At 47.7% G+C, this 24,505-nt stretch overlaps 1 protein-coding gene across 1 annotated transcript in view; it reads right to left on the bottom strand.

Annotated features, from left to right (window-relative positions):
• LOC106750457 (probable nuclear hormone receptor HR38) overlaps nt 1-23,941 on the bottom strand; it is a 71,180-nt gene extending 47,239 nt beyond the window's left edge. The window contains exon 1 of the mRNA XM_014630825.1: nt 23,505-23,941. Coding sequence (XP_014486311.1) covers nt 23,505-23,607 — 103 coding nt within the window. The 5' untranslated portion in view covers nt 23,608-23,941. The remainder of the gene's footprint in view (nt 1-23,504) is intronic.
• Between the last annotated feature and the right edge of the window lie 564 nt (nt 23,942-24,505).

The following is a 24,505-nucleotide window of genomic DNA, read 5'->3' as shown; positions in this document are numbered from 1 at the left end:
CATTAAGTTTAGACACAATTTAGGTTACACGCATAGCGTAGATATCGATTTATGGAGTTCATTTTAATGATTCCCCGGAGAAGAGAAACTATAAAATAAAGTTGCAGTTTAAAATTCACTCAGATTTAAAACTGGTTGACTCGTTCGAAAATAAGATACGAGAGGAGATAATTGTTATCAAAAATTCATGTATAATGTATACACGTTTTATATGTAAAATAATAGCGTTACGAAAAAAAAAAAAACAGGATTGGCTAAATCAATCAATATATAAATAAGCGGTATCTATATAGCCCCTTTCAGATTTTGCTTCCTGCAAATTTCAAATCAGAAAGTGACATCGGTCGTTCTCGTTCCAAGACATGCGGGGATATGTTGCTAATAAAATTAAATCACTTCGCCCGTCGAGAATAATCTTCGCGCCAACAGAATCGCGTTATTTCGGTCTGACGGATTTGGATCAGGGGTTGGAAGGTTAAATCTACTCCTCGCCTCGAGAAATAGAGATCCATTAATGTATCGAAATGGCGGAAAATGTTGCGCCTTAAAGTAGAACGCGAGCCAAGTATTCTGCGAAATCGATTCGATCGCAGTCGCTGGCGCGAATCAAGCAGTCAGACACACACTCGACCAGGGTCGGATTTGCATGTGAGCTGAGCAAACCGCGGCTTAGATTCTCACAATACGACGAGTCTCGCGTCATCATTAAAAAGATACGATTGTTGAATGAATTAATAAAGTCGAATGTACAAACAGTGAAATTTGTTACCGTACGACGAAGCAGAGAGGAAAGAGTACGGTAAAAAAATATTGTGCATTTGCGTTGAAATCTTGTCCTTGTTAAAATTTTCGCGTTAAATCTTCAACATACCCGTGTGTTAATTTAACTTATTGTGTTCGTGTTATTTCAATATTTCGTGCGTCGAGTCGACATTCAACAAGTGTAAGTATTGAAATAATACATTCTATGCCTCAGTGTCAAATAATATATTCATTTCGTGTTACTTTTCAACATGCTCACCTTGTGTTTTGAATCAACGTAAAAAATTGTGCGAACCATTTGGAATCATGTGAAACGTGTTCAATAGAAAATGTTTTACCGCGAGGTCTCAAGTAGTAATGCGTAACAAGTTTAAGTACCATTGCGCTCGCCGCGGCGGGAAAAACGAAACGATAACAGGGCCGATAAATTCTGGTCGTCGCAAAAGAACCTGACCGTTTTCACCGACCGGTCCGGGCGGCGCGGTTCTGCTAGATCGACGCAAAGCTCTAGGAATTTAATGACGTTAATTAAGACGTCTGGCGTAGCGCTAAGAAATCCCCCGGCCGAGAGATTTCACCTGGTCGCCGGTTTTCACCCTCGAGCGTACAAAGATAACGCGTACGCATTTTATGACGTTAATATTCAATGTTGTAAATTCACTCAACGGCCTCTGCCATGCCCCGTGCATAACTCCGACAGATGTTAATTAGGAATGATTAAGCAGCCGTAATGAAGTGGGAGAGAGAGAGAGGTTTTAAGGAACATTTCCGTTGTCAGTCCGGTGATATCACGCGACAAAATCGCAGGCGGGTGAAACGAGCGAGTGATTCTCGCGCGAACGTTAGCCCCGGCACGCTCAAATGTAATTATTTCCGGAAATTGTCGCGCGTTATACGCGACATTGCGCGTTTTCAACATTTCTGCGACTCCGTCGACTCTTCGACACGTTGAAAATTACGCCGCGGCAACGAAACGCTCTCTCAAGGATTAGATTAGAAAGGATCGCGCGACCAGAAAACCTTCGGCCAATTCTTATCGCGTCGCGGCAATTCCATTATCGACGCGAGTCGCTCTCTCCGAGGGACGGATAAATGAATAAACACACGCCCGGCGAAATTCCAGCCAGTTCCAACGTCACCGATATCCACGGGCAGAGCGGCCGCGCGGTGGCGACAGCGGCGGTGATCAGCTGCGCGTCCACCTGTTAAAAGCCGCTCGATATCGCGCCGCGCTCCATCCGCTTTAAGCGGCGGCCTTACTCGCCCCCGTTATAAACGCGCGCGCGGCCACATCGACGCGCCCGCACACGCTCGCACCCCCTCGTCAACACACTGAGAGAACGCCGATATCCACCTCTCCTCTCCGGCTGATCCGACGCTTTGCACAGCTGCTTTTCCGTCCCGCGCGCGCCCCTTCCTGTCCGCCACCCCCTTTCGCGGCCTCCTTCCGACCAGCCCCGCGGCCAGAAATGACGTCATACTGCGACGTCGTCTATGACGTCACCGTTGTGCCGCAGTTCCGTTCATCGATCGCTCTCTCCCGCGAGTCTCGTCGCAGGGACGGCGGATCAGAGAGACGCACCGCGACGGGATTCGCTCTCTTTCTCTCTGCCGTGACGACTCGGCCGTCGCGGCACCCACGCGTGTGCACCACCGTCACCACCGTCCTCCCCGATCGCTCCTCTTATTTTTATTGCAAGAGAACTGACGTGTCGGCGTGATCCCTGCCCGCGCGTGCGAGTCGCCGTAAAACAGTCGGAAAATAGAAACGACGATCGGAAGCCGAGGCGAACCGTGAAGCTCCCCTCGGAAGATGAGAGGGAAGCTCGCGAACGGGGCTGTGAGGTTTTTTTTTTTAATTCCTCGTTTGAGTCGTCTTCTTTGAAGGGTGCTTCTTGCAAAAGCGACAGAAAGCGGCCGTGCGGAGAGAGAGAGAGAGGGAGAGAAAAAGAGTGGAATATCTGCTTTCGAGAAAAACGGTCGCAGTTTCGACCGAGACTGCGAGGAGCGATGAATAAAAGATCAGATCAATGTTCGCGCGCGCGTAAGGTAATGAGACACGTGCGAGACCGGAACAAGTATGTCCGTGTGGAGCGATAGGAATGTGAGTGATCCCATACGTCTAAGACGCGACGTTCCCTGCGTCTTGTTATATTTCATTGTGTCTCCGCCAGCCCTCACGCGATGGGTTCACGGTCAACCGCTCGCGCCCTATGCAAGCCCGACTCCGCCGGGTAAGGTCATCTAATTAGCATCATCTTCCGAACGCTTCGCGAACGTACGGAACACCGTCGTGTCTCGCTGCCGCGCGGAGAAAAAGGTTTAGTGTTTGTGTTATGACTTGAGTTTGTTTAGTATCAATAATATAACTTGATATCAAATATCGTTTTGTTTGAATGAAAATATTGTTGTTTCACCGGAATAAATTATGTCGTCTGATAGAAAAAAAACGATATTGTTTCGAGAAAATATTTCGTTTCGATTAGAGACATTTGATTAAATTCCAAAGAAATCTTTTTCTCCGTGTGAGCACCGTTTACACGTCGTGTAAACTTTTCGTTGCGATAATGCAGCCGGGAGATTTCGCGTGAAATTATGCCGACTAAAATTTGCTCGGGATTATGCATTAAGCTTCAGTTTTAAAGTTTCGGGAGAAAAATCCGTTCCATTCCGAATTTTCCCGCGGAATTTCTTCGGTTTCCGTTTCCCAAGGGTATGAAAATTCATTTGGAAAAACTCACGTGCGTTTTGGTTGAAACCTGTCACATTTACCTTTTTCCGTAGAAGAAGGTAAGAGACCTCCGAGAAAAATTCGTGGAAAAATTTGGAGATAGTTTTTTCCCGAAACTTTGAAACTATTTATCGAGCGTTTGTACATGCCGCGTTTACGTGAGGCGACAAATTACACATTACAGTTTCGTGATCGCTTCGTGTTGTATGCAAACGTCCTGTTTCATCGTACAGAGCAGAGAGTCGATTTTCCGAAATCCTTGCACGCGCGGATCGACTAAAACGGGCGGCAGGTAGCGCGTGTTACGAGCGAGTTAAAACGGGTAATAACGAATTTCTTCCGCGTTGCATTTAGTACAAGTTCGCGCAGGGACGTGAATGGAAACCGCCGTACGTGGGCGACGGGAACTTCTTGCATCGCACGGTTTCCTGACACCACGGCTCGATTCCTCCCGCTTTCGTGCGTGTTGACGTAACGTTAGCGGAATTATTATAGGCGGCCATCACGAACGCTCGGAAGAGCTGGCTGTTTTTGCCGGCACGAAGCGTTCACGGTTATTTCATCCCCCGGCCCACGTTCCCGAGTTGCCCGAGTTGCTTTTTCCTTTTCCTTTCGCCTTATTTAGGTCGATGCAACATGAATGAAGTCATTAAAGGGAGCGTAGGGTGGCGCGTGGCTGCGAATTACGTATTTACGCAATTTCCCCGATTACGCCGTCCCTTATTTATTTCTATTTTACGGGAGCGCATAATTGCGTCGATTAACTCTCCCCTCTTCTCTATCTATCTCTTTCTGTGGGCCGCCTCGTCTTGGCGGTGACGCTGCGACGCAATCGGGTCATCCTTGCCTCTGCTATTGATTTTGCTATCTTTTCATTTTATATGTGTTTACGCGTGCGAGATCTCCCTCCGGCTTGCACGAGGCGTCGCGATATATTTATGTTGCATCCACTTTCGATCCTTTATACATATAGAAGAACACGCTCGAATTGACGTTGAATGCAACGAACCGGCGACTAAGACCGGAAGGAAGTTCGCGAGTATAAAGCTTCTTCTCTCGGTACTATCAAGCCGCACTTCCCGGCTCTTATTTCCCCGGAAAAGAAGCGCCGTCGCGCGCCGTGTATCACTGTCAAGGATACAACGGTCGTGACTAAAGTTACTTTGTGCGCGGCGAACGAGTTATTTCAACCCTTCGCCAGCGGCTCGCGGGATTTGTTGTTCCGCCGTCCTTGAAGAATCCACGCGGCGGCGTTATCAATTATCGGCCCGCGCGATTTTTAGGATTGACGCCACTCGGTGTCCTTCGATCGAGACCGGCCGGAGACGGATTTCGCGAGACGTAATTTCGCAACGTCTCCCTCTGTCGAAAAATCCTCCGAATCGGCCTCGTTATTATTCTCGCGCCGAAGCCTTCGTACACCGCATCCAGAAGTCACCGTCCGTACGTTCGTCCATCCGTCAAATTAGCGTAGCCGGCAATTAGCGGGACTCGCAGGATGCGACACGCGTGTCGCAATGTTTGCGTCACGCATCGCTCCGCGTTTATCTGCGTCAGCTCTTAATTGAAATCCCTCTTTCGCCGCGCGCATTAGACTGATCTACGAGCCCGCGGTTGCATAGGTGACACGCCGTTTAATATCAATGCGAGGAAAAAAAGCCGTCGTCCTCCCTCAACGCGGCCTCGCCGAGGAATGCCGGGACAGTTATCTCTCGCACGCTGTCGATCAGGGGGAGAGAGCTCGGCCGCCGGTACCAACTAATAGATTCCGATGCGGCGCGTCGTGCCATTGATTTATCGTCCGCTTTAATCATCGGCGAGGAGATATTGAAAAACCGGGGTGGAAGAGGGGGGCGGCAGAGGAGAGCCGGCGAGAGGGAGGAGGATGCCGGCGACTGCGGGATAAATTAGCAAGAAAGTCGGCTCTCTTACCCGCTTTATCGCGTCGCGCGTTACAGCAGAGTTATATTTACACCGGCTGGTTACGTAAATGTTGCAAATCGCTCGTAAGAGTTGTCTCTTAATTCCTTGCGACGAGGGCGAGCGTTCTCTTTTTCTTTCTCTTTCTCTACCTATGTCTCTTCTTTTCTTTCTCTCCCTGTCTCTCTTTCGTGTGGTTTTCAATGGAGATAAAGGGAGAGAAAGAGAGGAAAGAAAGTGTTTATTTCAGTTCTAGGATAAGCTCTCTAAAAGCTCTCTAAAAGCTAATAAGTATTTACAATACATAAATCGGAAAATAATATACAATAGTAAAAAGAAGAGGAAGAGAAGGAAGTTAGTAAGATTAAAGTGAAGACAGAGTTTCGAAGGTGAGAAGAAGCGCTTAAGTTTCTTAAAATTACAGTAGACAAGTAATTAAATGAAAGGTGAAAATATTGAAAGAAGCCGAGCTGATGTAAGTGTACTACAAACAAGAAGTTTATATATAGAGGTAGAGATTAATATAGAATAGGATACTGAATAAAATACCGAGTAGAATAGAATAGAACAGAATATTGGCGCATTCTTACTGAAATGCGGAGGTTAAGAAGCTTAAAGAGAGAGAGAGAGAGAGAGAAAGATTCGACGCTCCGCCGACGGGTAGACCCCGCGGTCGAGGAATTACGACGATCGACGCGATGACGGCAGCGGCGAGAGATCGATACCTCTTGGGTCGCGCGCGATTCCGAGTGCGTTTCGCGCGCCGTCGTCCTTCATCCCCGCGCTCTTTAGCCGGAAACCAGTTCGGCTGCATTTTTCCCGAGCACATCGCATAATCGCGCTGTTATTATGAAATTATTGACGGGCGTTTCTGTGATACACGCATAACTCACCGGCACCTTTTTTCCGTCGGCACGCCGGTTTTGCCGGTCCGAAGGACGACAATCTCGAATATATTGTCGGTGGGAACGCGCGTACATTCTATCTTCGTTGCGATTCGATAACGATTTGTCGATACTCGATGCATAATTAGTCGATCGACGCGGTATTCGTCACAGGTTTGCTCTCAAATAGCGAGATCGATTGGGCGTGTGAGCGCGCACGAAGCCGATACGGCGGCAAAAATAAATCCGGTAACGTTGAAATAAACGTCGAAATTCTGACGAAGAGGATGGAGAGGCAAAATTGCGCGAGCGTCTTTCAAGATATTATAAGATAACAAAGTGCTTCCCATCTTTCTCATTTGCGCGCAGCTGGAAAAAGATACGATCTCGGATTAGGAGATCGCGAAATCTCACGGCTGGAGCAAGGGCATAAGTATTCGGGGATAAAAGTGAAAGCCCGCGAAGTAGGTCATCGGATGAAGGTAGTAACGTCATCACTCGGGGGGAGGCTATCGGCGGCGCTCTCCGCGATCGATAGCGCGAGACGTCACGGAATATTCGCGTCCGATAAACGTTTCACCGTCGAAATCGCAGCCTCCTGCACCGTATGGAAATATTTGATTTGCGCGTTCGTTAAGCCAACCGGATTACCGCGTTAAATCAATACGGCGCGCTTCGTCAGTGCCACCCGACCGGCTCCCTCTCTCTTTCTCTCGCGTATATCTCGTTTCCACGCAGGCTTGGAAATAGCTTTCGACTCTAGCGTCGAGCTTAAAGCGGGATCTTCATTTCCTCCGATGGCACGCAACTGAGCCGCGCTCAAACTGGAGATGCGCACACTCTTCGGAACTTTATCCTTAAAAGCCGCCCTCGACAATATGGGCCGAGCGAGAGGGGATCATTGGAAAACGTTAGAGAGGCGAGGGTCGTTTTCAGCGATACCGGCAGAAATAAAAGACCATCCTCCCGATGAACGCACCGGGAAAAAGGAGTTAATTAATTAGAAGTTAATTGAGAACGCGCTAGCCGAATCGTTTTTCTTTACCGCTCATCGGCGCGCTTCGCTATTTCTGCGTCGTCACCGGCCGGCGCACAAAAAGCTCGCGAGAGGAAGCACGTGCGCGATGCGGCGTCCCTCGCGGCGCTCTATCGCGCATTACTGCACAGTGACATCACGCGAAATTACGCTCCGTATTGCGAAAGGTATTACGTTTATAGCGCGACAGAGTGTCGAGGTTGCGCAGCTGTTGAATTTGTATCCGCGAGAAAGAGAAATTACACGTTGCGTTTGTTCAATGCAACTCGGATGCACGCAAATTCAAACGTTAAATACGCTGTCTTCGATAAGACAACAAGTGAGAAGTTTGCCGTGTGTCATTTTCCTCTCGCGAATCGCTGTGGTTACGGGGTTACGGGTCGCGCGTTTATTATTGTTCTTACTCACCAATGCATTTAGGAGAGAACGTAAGAGCGTACACCTACGTTAATTTAAGGCGCGATAAAGTAATAAAAATAAAATGCACGCGCGTGCACGCACACACGTGCGCATATCGTGCCAGAATGGCAATGCGAGCGTAAAAAAAGACGTCCGTGAATATGTATAACGTAATAAAATGTTTTTCTTCGTGCCCCGAGAGAGATCAGTATCGCCGCACGAAAGGTACGTCGGAGCACGTGGGCGAATTTGTTGACTCCGTGTGTATCGAGACATTTAACCCGACGATGGTTGGGAAACAATTACTTGCCGGCTCGCCGCAGTTAGTATTAGCGGCGGATTGCAAACGTTGAAAGATCAATATTTTGGTAGCGGTTCTCATGCTACGCGTCCGCCGTGTGTCGGCAAATTCGACGCTTCCACTCGCGATTAGCCCGACAGTTTGTTTGACTCGGCGGATTTGTTCTATTTAACAATTATTCACCGGCCACGCAGTCGGAATTACGAAGTTTCGATACGGCCATCGAGTGATTTGCGCGTAATCGATAGATGGACAATCGGCAAGTAATAAGTGGCCTGAGCAGGTTATAAGATGAAATGAGCTCGATAAGAATTCGATGAAAGTTGCACTACGTATACGTTGATTTCGATATATAAATATTAATCAATATATTGTTCAATATATTAAATATTACCTAACTGCTCGTGCAATTAGAAAAAGATTGTTGACACTTTTTATACGTGTCTCTTGAAATTAGCGTGCTATTTTTGATTCTATTTTTAATTCCATTTTCTAAATTAAAAATAAGATTTTCACAAAAAATTACTATGATATTAAAGACTTATATACAGACATTATACATATTAAATCTCAGAATTACTTCTTACCGTTTTATTTTCGAAATATCACAGTGTCGAGTACATAATTCATAATAATATTCGAAATATGCAAACATATGCACATATATTAAACACTTCTTTCTGTTATTTGTGCATCTCCATTAGATGAATTGATGTACAAAAGTAAAGCTTTATTAAGAAAAATAAAAAAGTAATATTTTCGTATTTGCAATATTTTGTATATTCGTTTACCTCAACTTCAAATTAGCATTAATTATTTAGATAGTGAAATAAATGTATAGAAACATAATTTTGTTTGATAAATACTAAATTTATGAATGGCTTCTTAACTAAAATACGACACTGAACCTTACAACCTCCTTAAATAACAAAACTCATCTCACTTCCAAGTTTGAGCAAAAAGCTTCCCTTTTAAAATTTAATATCGATATAACAATTCTGCAAAAATATTCTTTGCGAGGGGGAATAAATTCACGCATATGCGCATTTGCACTTCAGCTCCCCTCTAATTTTGCATTTTCTGATACCGAACGGGATCTTTGTAAGGCAAACGTTTATGCGCGTTCCGAGACTCCTTCCGTGCCAAATTGACACGAGCTATTTTTCCATTCTCGACACACACACATACACAATGAGTCTCACCCCCTCCTCTTATTTCCCTCGATTTGGCAGCGGTTCGCCCGCTTTTTCTCCCCTTTCTCGGCAAATTTCTCGGCAGCGTTTCTACTTCTGCGCGCGACTGTATTGTATAATTTCATTGCGTACGCTCTTAACCCATTCGCCGCTGAGAAGTCTGACGCAGCGCGCCGCCCACGCTGTACGCGACCCACCATGACAGTGGCGCGTGTTCCCGAAGCGTGAGAGGCTAAGTCTCTCAGAAATATGCAAGGTGGGTATTAGTCAGCACGTTGAGAGATTTTGCCATTTCTCTTTTCTTTTGCGAGATTAAATTCCCCGCGAATCCCCCTCAGGCTAAATTCATCCGCGTGCCCAAGTGATATTTTTTTACATTTAACCAACTCTGTGCCGCTTCTCAATCGTTATCATTTTCTTATCAGTTCCCTGAACGCGCTGTTCCAATAGTCAGATTAACGAAGCTACAATCGCTTTTTTCGCCGCACTCCCCACCGCGGTCATTCACCAAGTCAATCGCCGTCCCGGTATTCGCGATCGCGTCGAGAAGAAGGCGCGCGGCCGATGCATCGTCATCGGCGTGTTGGCACGCGCGCGACGTCGGCGCTGCGGCATCGCGGCGTCACGAGAGAGCGCGTGCTCGCTCATTCGTTCGTTCGTTCGCGATCCCGTGCTCGCTTTACCGCCGTTAAATTTAGACACCACCGGCTATTACGCGAGCAGACTCGTGCCTCGACGACGTTGGCTCCCGCCCGCGCCCTCCGCCGCGACGTAACGCCGTTCCACTGGGTTGCGCGAGGAGGCCGTCGCGAAATCACGACGCGGCCGGTCGGCGTTAAAAGGCGCTCACACGTGTCTCCTGTCGGGCCGATGATGCGAGAGCGACGATGCGGCGGCTGCTCACGTACACGCCGCGATTTATCTTTCATCGTATGTACACAGTCAATAAATTAATTAATATATTATATTATTTAATTGGCTATCGTATTATTCAATCAACTGTTATATCCACGTAATTAATTATGGAATAAGTCCGTAATTTGCATGATCCACTTTAAATATAAAGCGGCATTCGAAAGCGGACAGTTACAATTTGTAGACCGAAACGACGAGGTAATAAATAATGATACGGCGATTAGAACGTCAAGCATAGGCAGAGAAGTGAATAATTTGGCGCGGAGATCGAGCAAGTGCGACGATTTGCGAGGTCGGCTTGAGATATCAGTTCGTGTTTAGAGAGGAACGTAGACCCGCAAATCGCAAACTCCATCCACCGTTCGAGTCTGTTTTGATCGGTACCTTTGTTAATGCGAATTTACATATAATCGCAGGATTTACGTAGCAGTGTAACGCGTCGTACAAAAGAGATGCGTTCCCGCGAATAAATCGATAGATAAATAAATAAATAAATAAAAAGAAATACAACTTTCTCTCCTTCCGCTTATCGGCACAAATCGACCGTCCCGTGTAATTACTTGTCAATACGTTTCACACTCTATCCGGTGCAAATTGCAGTTGTTCCGCCACGCTGGATACACTTGGCGAAATTACCAAGGAGAGCAAAGCGGGTGCAATTATGCGTGTGCTTGTTATATCATTCCGCTGTCGGTTGCGTAACGTTTGTGACTGAGAGCTACTTCAACGGCCACCTTCGATCGATCGCGATAAATATCGCCGAAATATCCTCCCGAGCCGAGCACGCCTAATGCGGGAAGCGCGTCGCGAGCACAGTTCAAGAAATTTCTAAACCGCCCTCCCCCCGACTCGACACGTTCCGCCGTCGAATCGACTCCTGCGCGATCGATACGACACACGACTGCATGTATCGTATCGCCGAGTCACAAAAACAGGCAAGGTGTGTCGAATCGCCGCGATTACCTGCTCCGCAAAACCTGCTCAAGGAAATACCCGGCCATCAATCAACAATCTGTTAATTCCTGCCAATATACTTGAAAGCCAAAGTGTTTATTCCAAAAATACGCTCTAATAAAAGAATTTATATTCCGTCACATTCGCTGTTACACGCGTGTCTCCCTTCTCATTCACCAAATATAATTTAATTAACGTTGCCAAGCGAGAGAGAGAGAGAGCGTGGTAACGTCTTCGCAAAAGATTTGCTTCCGAGTTCATTAAAAAATTCCTCATCGCGATAAAAACAGCGGTAGTTTCGTACCCCCCCTCTCCTTCCACTCTCCAGTGTCTTACAGTGAAAATAACTTTCACGTTTCTCTAGACTGATAGAGAAGTCAGTCTCAAGTGAAAATAACATGTTTGTCACTGAAATCGATATTATAAAAATACTCGTCGCCCTTCCCCCCGTCAGATATAATATTACAAACCCCATATTTAGGCGACGCGTCTACAGTGCGATTTGCGTAAATTGAATAAACAATTCGACTACCGTGAGAACGCGAGACGGATACCAACAGTTAGTTTAACAATCGCATCCGCGCCGGTTGCTATAAATAAATTACTGCCACATAAATCCTCGCCGCATTCGCGAGCGGAGCTATTTGCTTCAGAAAGAAAAAGGGAAAGATACGACTAAAGAGGAAAAAGAAGAGAAAGGAGACAGGAGGAGGAGAAGAAGAAGAAGAAGAGGAGGACGACGACGAGGCGAAATCGCATACCGAAGAGAAATCAGGAGCACAAACAACAACAATAGCGGAGCTTCCTTACCGGAAGTAGTCGCCGAATAGTCGGAGACGCTGCGGCGTCGCGTTCACGTCGCCGCGGCCGGTCGAAGCATCTCGTCGCGATCGAACGAGAGCGGATGGTATCGATAGCGGCGGGCAGGAGACCGGAAACGCGGAGCCGTGCGAAGGCAGGTGACAGCGAAAGCTAACTGGCGGAGGCCACGTGGAGGAGGAAGGTTCGACCGTCACTGAAGCCGCGACGCCCGCCACTGCCGGCGCTGCCGCCGATACCGCCGCCACCACCACCTCCAGCGCGGCGACGACGTCGACGGCGTCGACGACGACGACGGCGGTGCATGACGCCCGAAATAGCGTCGTCCTTGGCGGTGCGCGTGACGTCGTTATACCGCCGCTCGGTCGATGACGGACGGGGGCGGCGTTGTGACGTCAGCACTGATGCCGCCGCTACCGACGCCACCGACTCGATTCCCCGAGTTTGCGCGGCGAGTATTCACGCGAGGACAGACACGAGGTGCGAGTTTCCCGGTAAAAACGGTCGATCCGGGGAGATCCGCGGTCGGGGGATCGATGTTGCATGCATTTTCTACCGAGTGCTGTAATGTAAGGCGCGGCGAGAGGGGAAATAGGAGCGCGCGTGCGGCTGCGAGTCCCTGCAAGTGAGAGTCGTCGGTGTCCGATGTCGTCCGGTTTTTTTATCGGTTCGATGCGAAATCCGCGGGTCATCCGGTCGGTGATGACTGAGCCTCGCGGAATAATTGAAAAGTAGAAGTAGCGAACAATAAAGGTGAAAATCATTTTGTTACGTCCTGGCGGAGGTATGCAACTTACCTGCGGAAACAAGTCTCGACCGTGTGAGAAAGAGGATGAAGTGTGTGGAGATTTAGAATTCAGGAAAGTAAGAAATAGGAGAGGAAGGACGTGAGGGGGATGATGTCCGCAGGGCGTAGTAATTTTCACAGTGTAACTTTCATTAAATAATTATGGATATTATATTAAGCGTAAATTATATTAACGTTAAAATATTCATGAGCATTCAATAAATATCCATCAAATATCGCACAAACACAAACGTATTCACTTATGACAATAAAATGAAATGAAATATCTTTATTTGATTATATAGTTATTATAGTTTCGCCACTGAAAACGGACTTATCCAATCGTCCTGACAACTTCTTAATTAATTTTGAAACAATCATAAAATGAATTTTAATATCATCGCATAAATCGTGACAATTCTGCAATGTATTACGTTGAATATCCTTCACTTTTTTCATGAAAAAAATTAACAATTCATTTGTTCAATGTCAAGCAAATATGTTTTGATAATAATATTCACTTCAAGAAAAAAGTTGAATGCTTCAGTCGATTCCTAGAATGGTTGGGAGAGATCCCTGGCCAAATTCATCATTATATTATTGTACACATGCATGTGTGCGCATGCGTTATACGCAGTAGCTAACTTTACGCCACTTTGTATCGAACTAGAATACTGGTCAGACTCTTGCTTCTAGGAACTCGAAGCTGAGGCGAGGTGCGTACGTCCGTGTGTTTGTATTTTTAATTTTTAATAAATTCACGCTGCATCACGGCCGCAAGGTGCAAGAAAGATCGGCCAGACGTCTCATTAGACGAGTCACCGATTAATCTGCGGAATGCGTTTCAATGTCTGACGTGGTGCGTTACGTGAAAAGACATCGAAGGCGAACGTACTGACGGCAATACGCGATTCGATGAGGCACAGATTAATGAGATAACGAGCTTGACGAACCCTGGAATCTCGAGAAATGACGTTGACGCGTGTCTGCGCGTCGGAAGGATCGGTAGTCGCCGTACGGAAAGAACGTCCGCCGTATATAATATCGCCTGTTACTTCATCGTTACTTCTCTATTCACTTACAGATGCTACCAAAGCAATTAAAAACCGACGAGGTTTAAGCCCACAGTCCCGAGCAGACGTAATCGGATGATCGATTATTCTATTTTTCACGTAATCTTCCCCCGGCAAATTTATCTCTAGCAAAATCTCTCGAGTCTCTCGTGATGTACCTCACGTCAGGACGTGAAAATCATGAAAAAAACAAATAACGTCCAGGCGAACTCTCTCGTTAAAAAACAAAAAAAAATCAGAGATTGGCCCAAATCAAATTGGTTCAAGTGTTCGTAAATAAAAGCAGTGGCGACAGTTCTGGGACGTTCTCTCTGTATGTGAAAATAAAACATCCTCGATATTTTTGCGGCGCTCGATTAACGGATTTGCCAGTAGTGTGCATTTAAAAAAAAAAAACTTCGAACCGCTATCAGCGAAAATCGTCGCTCTGCGTGCGATCTGTTTGCGGATTAATGCAAGAAATTACATTCTGATTACAGGGTCTATTTCTGAAATAGCGCGACACGAATTTCAAGTTTAACATTCGCCACCGTTGCATAACGTTATCGTGAATGAGCCGTTAGCCATATATCTGGATGTCGCCGGCACGCACGCACACACGCACGCAGGCAGACGACGGACGACAGCGAAAGTGTTGACGGCTGTCGATGACGATCGGCTAATACGATCGATACGCGGGATTCATTTGAGGGGAGATCGCGCGATAGTCGCGCATTGATACGCGTAATATCACCGTTCCCGAGCGCCTAAGAAGCTTATGGTAATTCGGACAGGCGGCAGCAAAAATGTGTAACGCGCTTCGCGTGTATGACGCACGCGACCACTTCAACCTGAAATAGACTTCGCTGCGGAATCACGTTTTGCGGCCCGAATTTCGCACGGAACGACACAATTTCCCGTCGCCGGTTCCGTTCCACGTCATAAAATCGTTCTCCTTGCTCCAGCTAGCTCGCCTTCGCGGGAGAAATGGCACGGACTAACCGGCGCTCTTATTCTGTTAACTTTTAACGTATGCGTTACGGGCATAACATGTGCGTTATAAATCTCTGCGTGCACAAAGTGTAACGATACGTCAGCCAAAGCGAAATTTTCGCTACACCGAAAAAAAAATCCGATCCGATTGGATGATCCAATTAAAAAGTAACGAACGGATATACATGTGCAATGTCCGATCATTTTGTCATCATTTCATCCGATCAAGTCGTACCTTTATCGGATGAAGATTACAACGGATACGCAAAGGACGACTGATTTTCCGATTAGGTTTCATCGGTTAAACATCATCGGATAAAAGTATCCATCATTTGATCGGACAATAAAAATAACAACCGCATGTATCATTTAATCGGTTTATCCGATGGAAATATTTTTCAGTGTGCAAATTACAAAATAAGGGGGTGGATTTAAAGCGCTCAGCAAATAAAGTAATTCGAATATTCGCATAAATGAAACGGTCTACTGCTCTTCTCTTATGATGACGTGCATGATTATTTATACAATCGTTAACTCTCGAATAACTAGATTTATGCAATCACACGTACAACAAGGTGAATCAGATCGATAGAAGCATTTTGTAATCTTTTCAACGAATTTTTTCGACTAGGCACTTTTCATTCTCATGATAAGTTAGAAAATTATTATTTATTTATTGAAAAATAAATAAAATATATTGCAAAATATATGAAAATATCTGAAATATAACGCTTCACAAGCGCGTGCGCGGAAGCATTAGAATATAGATCCGGTCGGGTCCCACCCAATCTTATTCAAGGGTTAATATTAGATCATACGACTAATGATTATATCGAAATTAATCTGTGATGATAAAAGAATCATTATATTGCTGTATATAATTCTTCAGCAACTATTAATAATCAATATTATCTCTCTCTCTCTTTCTTTTCTACTCGAGAATACACATATAGATATTACATAATAGAATTTATATTACGTATAGATTGCGAGGCTGATTATATCGCGCGACGTGACATGACGATGATAGGGTCGGTGACCGCGACTGCCTTGTATTAACGGACGGTTTCCTCGCGATAGTCACGATACCGAAATCTCGCCCCTTCGTGCAACATGTGCGTATCATACTCGACGAAAGTCTCGCACATCGGTAACAATACCGCGCGCTAAATATTTGATGCTTCCGCGGTGTAGCATTTATGCAATATAAATCACATCGGCCGGCCACGATTTTTGCTTTTTCGTGTCCATCCCGTCCGCCTCTCGGTCGCGTGTCCTCCCTAAGAGAGGAGGGTTCTCTGTGCTCGAGTGGACGGTGAATTTACTGTGGACGTCTCCCAATATCGGATACCGCACGTTTCCTGAAATATTCCCTTCCTCTATTTATTTATAATTAATACATCTATGCATATTATTTATTCTGAAGATAATTTCTGCACTTGCAAAATGCGTTTCATGTTTTTGTTTAATCAAGCAATATTACAAATATCCCGCTGAGCAATGCCGGTGCGTTTCTCGTGTTTGATTACGAAATGCAATATTTGTTTATCATTATAGAAAGAATTTGTAATTCTACTGATTTATATTTCATGAATTGACGAAATAGGGATGTTTGCTCCAGCGAATGTAATATGATATGATTACATATTAATAGATTGAATTAAATCGCAATTTGATATTTTATAGATATCTGATATTAAAGTCAATTACTCATTAAAACCGTATCACCATGCGTCACTCTCTATCGCAGGTTTTCGTATAAATTCCTAATTAAAATCATTGTAAATATCCGTCCTTGCTCGCGCGCGCCAGTTGAGCCAAAATGAAAAAGTCAAGTAATCTAATATCTCATGTTTATACATAAGCACGCTACTACCTCCTGCACAACTCTCTCTCTCTCTCTCTCTCTCTCTCGAAGCATATATTTATCACACTATTTATTCGATAACAAAACCACCACGTCTCCGGCAACATCGCTCACGTAGAAACCCCATCGAATAGAATTTTCAAGCGCGGCGGATCGCCGAGTTTCCCCGACAAAAAAAATGTTGGCAAACCGCCACTTTATCCGTTATTATCTCATCGCCGGGGCACTATACGCGCGCGCACGAAGATACGTTTTATCTGGGAACAACGCGCGGCGCGAATTCCGGCACGCACGTGATTTACAATCGAGCGCGAATAGCGCGATAAACAGAGCGATCTGTGAGCGAATCGAACGAATCGGGGGTGCCTTATCAGTAGCAGTCGCCTCGAGCGGAGTGCATTCGCGATGAGCGATGCTTCCACCACGTCGCCGCCGCCCCGTCATCGCCGTCGCATCATAGGCACGCGCACGTGGACCAACGACTTTCTTACGCGAAGCGTCGCGCGCGTGGTTATAGTACGTCGTGAAAATTGTACGCGGCACGTGATGCGTCAGCCGTTTTCGCCGCCGCCGCTTTCGTCTCTTTTGTAGCTCAGCCAAGAAGCCGCGGATCGCCCGCCTCGCACGTATATTTAGTTTGCCCAGCAAAACAATGCAATTGGCCTCTAGGAAGCGCTGCTCGACTCCGCGTTTGACGCGACTGAGAGAGAGAGAGAGAACGTTTTTTTAACCCTTAATACTCCGGTCGCCGTCGTTATTCGCGTGCGAACGATAATTCTCGGGAGTTAGCAATACTCGAAAAGAAAAGCTTGCAAACGGATAAATGTTTAACTTTTACATTGATAATCCTTTCTTTAGACCCGTCACAGCGTTCTCGTTTACATAATAAAAAGCGAGTCCCTGTAAGAGAGCGTCGTTTTTATACGCAACACGGCTTTTTCGCCGACAGAGCTTGCGACTAATTGCGTTATGTATGATCGAACTCCCCTAAATGCTAAAAATAGCCGACACACAACCCCCGGCGATAAAATTCCTCTGTAACTAGTACTGCACGAATTGCAAGTGATTTCCCGCTCTAAAAGACATATAAGTTGCGCGAATTAACGTGGGCAACTTTTTGTCGTGAAAAAACATGCGAAAAAACAGCCTTTCATCGTTGCCTCGCGACAGAGAGAAGAGAGGGAAAGAGAGTATCGAGAAATTACAAAAGCGGAAACTTCGATTGGTAGCAAAAAAAAAACGGAGAGAGAGATAGTTCGTAGCGCACCCATTGCTAGCCATCGAATCAATGCTACTGAGAATGTTTCGCGAGAGCGCTCTATGAATACTAATTAGCGTCGATGAATCCGCTCGGTAAATCGCCCGATGCGCGATTCGCGCGGGGCGGAATGCCGCTCGGCGCGAAAATAGAGGCGTGAGCGTAGAAAAGAAATAGGACGGCGAGCGAGCGAGTGCGCGCGTATGCTCGCCACCGGCCGGCGGGTACACACGAGAGAAAATATAATGTAAGAATTTTTATACGGGAGAATATTTTCCGATACCACTTTAAAAACCCCCTTGTGCTCAGTGGCTGCGTGAACGAGCTCTCTACGTTATAACGGGTGCGCGCGCGCGCGTTACGGTAGCCGGGCCCGCAAGAAAGGACGTGCGCGCGACGTCGTTATCTTGGTTACGGCACACGCGTACATAATAAACACGTATAATGTATGTACATATTGCACGGCTGTTTATGGAGCTCCGGCCTTGGCGAGTCAAGGGACGCGGGATTTGTCGCGTACAACCCCCGCAAGCCTCCCCGACGCCGCGGCGCCGCCAATAACCCGAGAGAAAGAACGACCGATTCCTGGACGGTGGGTGGATCTCTCCCTTTGGTCGCGATCGCCACCGCGATATCGCGGCAGAGAGCCGCCCTGAGAGAAGCGGATTATTACATCCGCGGCCGCGCGAGAAACTCGACCAAGTCCGATTTACACATGAGAGCGAGGGGTTTACGCGACGTCTGCCACGGTCTGAGAGCGATTAGCGGGACACCGAGACGAACACTTGCGCGACTCGCTTTCCGCGATCATCGTTGACAAAGGCGAGACAGAACGAGAAAAAGAGAACGAGAGAGAGAGAGAGGGAAAAAGGGGGAATTGAATGAACAACGTTTACGCGGAAATAGCCCGCTTTGAATGGCGGACAAAGCGGGGATATGTTTTTTTTTTTCATTTTCGTTCGCTTCGGAGGGAATTTATCGGTAGGGGGACGCCGTATCGCCGTTATTTTTACAGAGTTTCTTGCGAGCGTCGAAAAAATGCTAACTTTTTTGCCGAGGCAGATACAAAACGAGCCCTGTGACGTAACGTGTGGGATGGTCGGTGAAAAACGTGTGTGTGTGTTGCGGGGATCGTCTCTGCAAGAAAGAAACATCTCGGGAGGAATCGTGTATTTCGAGAATAGGTATTTTCATCTCTGCCGTAAATACGGAGTGAAGTGGCGCGATAGACAGTGCGTCGCCCGTGTTTCGGCCGCACGAGGTGAATCGACGCACAACGAACGGCCGCCGCCGCCTCGTGAGACGTCGTAAAATCCCGTTAGCGCGCTGATAAAGTGAACTTATTTCGCTTTTTCGCGGAATTGATCAGTCGTCGCGAATCCGTCCCGGACTCTTTCCCAGGAACGCGACACGTGTCGTAGTTGAAAAATGTGACTTTACGAGTGCTTCAGAAATTGGTTCCGCTTCGCCTTTGTCTCAGCGAGACGTGTCGTGCCCTTTTTCCCGCGTGCGCGCGCTACCTGCGCGCAGAGCAGCGCCTACACCTGGCGTAACGGCATTTAACGCGAAGGAAGTCATAAGCGTTGATTTACCATTGTCACGGCCGTTACTCTCTCGCGAGAGAACATTACGATCGCCTGTCGCAATTCGAGCGTGGCAATGCGGCGAAACCGGCGACCGGTCGATCGGCCGGTCGGCCAACCGACCGACCGCCGCGCCGCACCCGCACGTAGTTATATTCGTAGTCCTCGTACTCTCTTCCTTCCCTGCGCGATCTCGCGCAGGCCAAGTATGTACGCGGAAAAGAAACGAGTTGCACTCGGCCGACTGCCAGACTATATTTATCGCGACGTGCCGATTACATCTGTAAAAAGTCCCGTGGGAGCGGAGAACGCAGATCTCGCGGAGCCGATTGAACGCAAAGGCACCGCGGTGGGGGCTCCGTCGCACCCCGCCCGACCACGCGCGTGTCGAGTGCGTCTTCCGATTCAAAGGCGAATTTATCAAACGCTCTATAAATTTATCAAGATTAAGTACCAACGCGTGGATTGATTTTTAAAGATAGCAATCACCAGTTGTAACGAAAGCGAGAGAATGGCGTGAAGTCTTGTAGACGGTGCTTGAGCAAGCGTGCTCGGTTCGGGGGGGGGGAGTGAGGCGAAGGGATGAAGATGACGGTGTTGGCGATACACGGTAAAATACATTTTCTACTTGTGTTGAAATCAATATTTCAGTATCGATTGACATATCACGGATATTAATTTTATGTGAATTTTTTATATAATATTTGTGCCGATTTTCAATATATTTATCTTGTGTCAAATTGACAGAAAAATTTGTGTGGGCCGTTTGGGACATGTGAAATGCGTGAAATTTAGCGCGAAATATTTTACTGTGCAGGTTTGATAATGATATCATCTAATCGACCGTTAATCCTTACAAAGAATTTGCAACGATAATTCTTTAGCGAAAGTGTAAGTGTTGAACGGTTTGCTCGAAGAGTCTCGAATGTGACAGGTAATGAGGCGACGTATCGGATTTGGAAAGCGACATCTTTCGCGGAATCGTTCTGTCGAAACCGTGGAAAAAATAACGCACTGAAAGAGCGACACTGAAATGCTCTCAGACGCTAGTCAACTTAAAGAACCGCGGCCGTTTGACGTCATAATTTCACGCGCCGGCCGATCGATGTTCAGGTGAATTGTGATTTAATTGGCAAGCGAGGAATTAACACGGCAAAGTGGACCACTGATTGTCTAGGCGAAATAATAACAACGATATTCTCGTCCGCCGTCTACGTCACGGCCGTGACGTAAGCAGATATCGAGCACAAATGTGTGACGAGCGTTTGGAAATATCGGACAGACGCAAGCCGGCGATAACCCAAATCGCCTCGTAATAGCGCTCAATTATTTAACATTGCTGCTGTTCGATTGCCCGCAAATGGCGCGGAGAAGTAATTATCGATGATAAAACATTATTGCGCGAGCGAGCGGAGATCCGCCGGGTCGTTGTTTCTTAAACGAACGGCGCGATTGATATTCCTAATAAAGACTGACGCGCTCAAATATCTCGCTTAGTTCCCGGCTGAAACAGGTAATCGGGGTTTATGACACGTCGTCACCCCGAAACACGGTTATTAAAATAAAATCTAGACGACGGTGAGCGACCATAAAAAGCCGTCTACACACGAATAATGCGTCGGCGATCGTACCTTCGTGTATGTAATCGGGTTAAAACGCGTAACGGATCGTTACGTCGTGAATTACATTAATTCCGGCGAATTTCGTGTCTCTGCAACTGAAACTAACCGGGCTGCAATCTAAAAACCGCGCGAGCTAAATCCCACATATAAATAAATATTACATTTTAACGCACCTTCAACGCATATCATATTTAATTGCATGTAACTGCGCGTTGCCGAATGGAATGAATTAATATTTTATAAAATACAAATTGTAAATTGAGATATTTTATATCTCCTAACAAAACGTTCTCGATTTACAAAATTTCGGCCTCCCTTTGGTGAGGTAGCAAACGAAAACGTGCAAAATGATAGTATCTTCTTTAATCGGACCTATGTGTTTTTATCCGACTTGTATAAACGTAAAGAAAAACGCGGAGGAAACAGCCTGCATTTATCTCACGTCTGTATCATGACTGTTGTGGTCGTGCCGATGAAATTTGTAAAAAAAAAACACACCGATGTTCGAAATTAAATCTAGTTGATAAAACTTTCTCCTAACCTAACATAATCGTCTTTAAATAGATTGCGGTAAAATTTCATTTATCCCGCTCGGAACAAATCCATTCGTAACTTCCCACCTTCCTATCGATTATCAATTGATAATAATCAATCGAATTAGACTTCTGAGCGTGAGATCCCGCGATGCTTCTCAAACTAGAGATACCTGATGATATTAATGTAACGCGAGCATTGAATCATTAAGATACACGCGTGAGACCTGCGTTATCTACAAGCAACAAAGGAACGCATCTACACCGAGAAAAAGGCGGATTGGGTCGACAAAATCGGTGGTCATTCAAAACAAATATTACATCTGCTGAACGAATCACACGTTGACGCGACAATACGTTGACACACACTGGGCAAAAATATGACAATTTTATTCGCGGGGCATGTAAGGTTGAATTCCGCGGAAATATTTCTGTGAAATAAAATCTTACATCCTCCAGATAAATTTTTAAACATCTTTCTCTCAACGCAGCGGTGCCGATCAAATTGCAATCGTCGAATCAGTTGTGATAACTCGTTACAGCAGCGGCTGTATAATTTGTTCGGTGGAACTAGACGCGCGGTGTTTGGAAAACATTTTTTAATCGTTTAAGCAAAATCTCGTCGGCTCTACCACATTGTGTTTTTCTCTCCACGCACGGCGATCATCGAGAGATGACCGCGAGCGCTGAAACGAGCGTGCATCGATATTCGCGCATCCACCGCCGCCGCCACCACCATTACCACCCACCATCGTCATCTTCATCATCACCACCACCACCACCACCACCGTCGTAACCATCACCACCAGCAGCGAACAGCTTACGGGAGAGAAGGTGTGGGAGATATCCCGCGATCTTGCGCGATATTTTTTTGGCGCGACTGACTTACACTTGTTCCAATGATCGTGGCGTTGCGCCGCGCCGTGGTGCTCGAGGTTCCGGTGATGGTCGTGGTTGTTGTTGGTGTCCGCCGCGATGGTGACCTGGTGGTACGGGGTCGCGGTGGCCACCAGGTGGATCGACGCCGCCGACCGCTCGCGATCCTGCTGCTCGCCGGCGGCCAGGTGGCGGGTGGCAGCAGCGGTGGCGACGACGTCGCTGGGCCCGCGGTGGTGATGATGGTGATGATGATGATGATGGTGATGCTGCTGCTGATGATGGTGGTGGTGGTGGTGGTGCGCCGCGGCGCCGGTCGCTTCCGTGCTGCTGTTCTCGACGGTACGCATCGCGCGTACGATCAGCGGCGCTACGTGCTCGCGCTTCATTCGATCGCCGGCCGGCCGCTGATCGCGCGCATCCCGCGGAGAGGGAGGCTCGTCCGTTTCTCAAAATCCCCGAGTGGTTCGTTCACCGGCTCGCCGCTCTCCGATCGGCATCGAAGGTGTGTCCGATTAGATCCCGTGCGAGGATCTAATTAGTAACGATATCGCGTCGATCGTGCGAGGCGAGAGAACGTTTCACATGGTCCGCGCCGGAACCGGTCGTTACGAATCCGCGCTCGGGGAGACGCGAAGAGCTCCACGCTCAGTGTCGATACATCCCTTTAAACGAAGCATGCGCGCCGGCTGACGGGTGGGACGCCGGGAGGGTGGGAAGGAGCGCGAAACGACCGTCGAGCAGGTACACGGGAGAAATCCTCATACACCGGCGTTCTCTCGATTGTACGCGATCGTCGGTCGTCCAACTGGAACGATCGAGCGTGCAGAGAGAAAGACAGACAGACACTGTAAGAAAAAAAAGGAGCGGAAGGGAGCACGATGAGAGAGACAGCCGGTGGAGAAGGCGCGAGCCCCACACGCGGCACACACAGAACACAGGGGGTAGCGCAGCCTCCTCGCGCGCAACAACAACGAATGAACGAACGAGAGCACACGTGATGATGATGTATCACCGACCTGCGTGCGTCGTCGTAGGGCAAGGCGAGTCCTTCCTGATGATGTCGTCGGAGGTCAGCGCCCCACCGAGGAGCCCGAACACTTCCGCCCTGGGCACTCGCATGCAGAATCCTCTTCCCCGGACGGTCGCCGTTTATCGCTGCCGCATCGTGTCGGATGACATCGTCGCTCTTCCCGTAGGAGCCGCTTCTCGAGAGCACAGTTCTTCCCGACGAGTGAGCTGCGGGCAGACGGTCCTCGCGGTTACCATTCGGCACTGTAGCGGATCGGAAACTCGCACAGGTGTCGACGCGAAGGTGCACCGTACGAACGCTCCCGCACGATCCTGAACGCGCGAAACGACCGGTGCGGAGTTTAGATGTCGAGAGAGAACGAGAGACAGGTGAAAGAGCCCAAGAGTGGAGTCTCCGAGTTGCCGAAGAGAGCGGTACACTCGACGTGTGGCCGGTCGCCGCGTAACTGAGTCCGGATCGCGCGCGTCCCTCCGCTATATTAAAACCGTGCCGTGTGTAGCGGCGGCAGCAGCGGCGAACGGTAGAGCGGGAGCGAGGCGAACGGCGCTAACGGTGACGTCACCGCGGACGTCATAACCCGGGGACGCGCACACGACAGCAGCCGGCCGGATCGATGGACCCGGCCGGAGTGAGCGCACCTCTATTGGCCCACGCGGCCGATGATGCCGCTACAGTGACGTCAGCACGCCACCCACCCTCCGCCCGTTTTCCAACCCCGCGCAAAGCCGGGACGACGGCGGCACGCGTCGCCGCAACATACGCGACGGAGAAAGATGGCGAGGGGAAAAAAGAGGCGCGTGGGAGAGAGACGGAGATATATGTACATACGTGTATATATTTCTCTCGCTTCCTCCTTTTCCCCCAATGTTTCGCTGGTAGAGACGACGGTGGCGGTTTTTTCAAGGGCGAAATCATTTTGTTCTTACCATTACGATGTTATTCGCTAGTGTACTTTCTTGTGTACGCTTCGATGTGCTAGCGGGTAGT

The sequence above is a fragment of the Dinoponera quadriceps genome, unplaced genomic scaffold (assembly GCF_001313825.1).
Source record: "Dinoponera quadriceps isolate SergipeBrazil2010 unplaced genomic scaffold, ASM131382v1 scaffold5784, whole genome shotgun sequence".
NCBI classification, from domain to species: domain Eukaryota; kingdom Metazoa; phylum Arthropoda; class Insecta; order Hymenoptera; family Formicidae; genus Dinoponera; species Dinoponera quadriceps.
The sequence above is the reverse complement of the archived record's forward strand: the minus strand, read 5'-3'. Positions and strand labels throughout refer to the sequence as shown.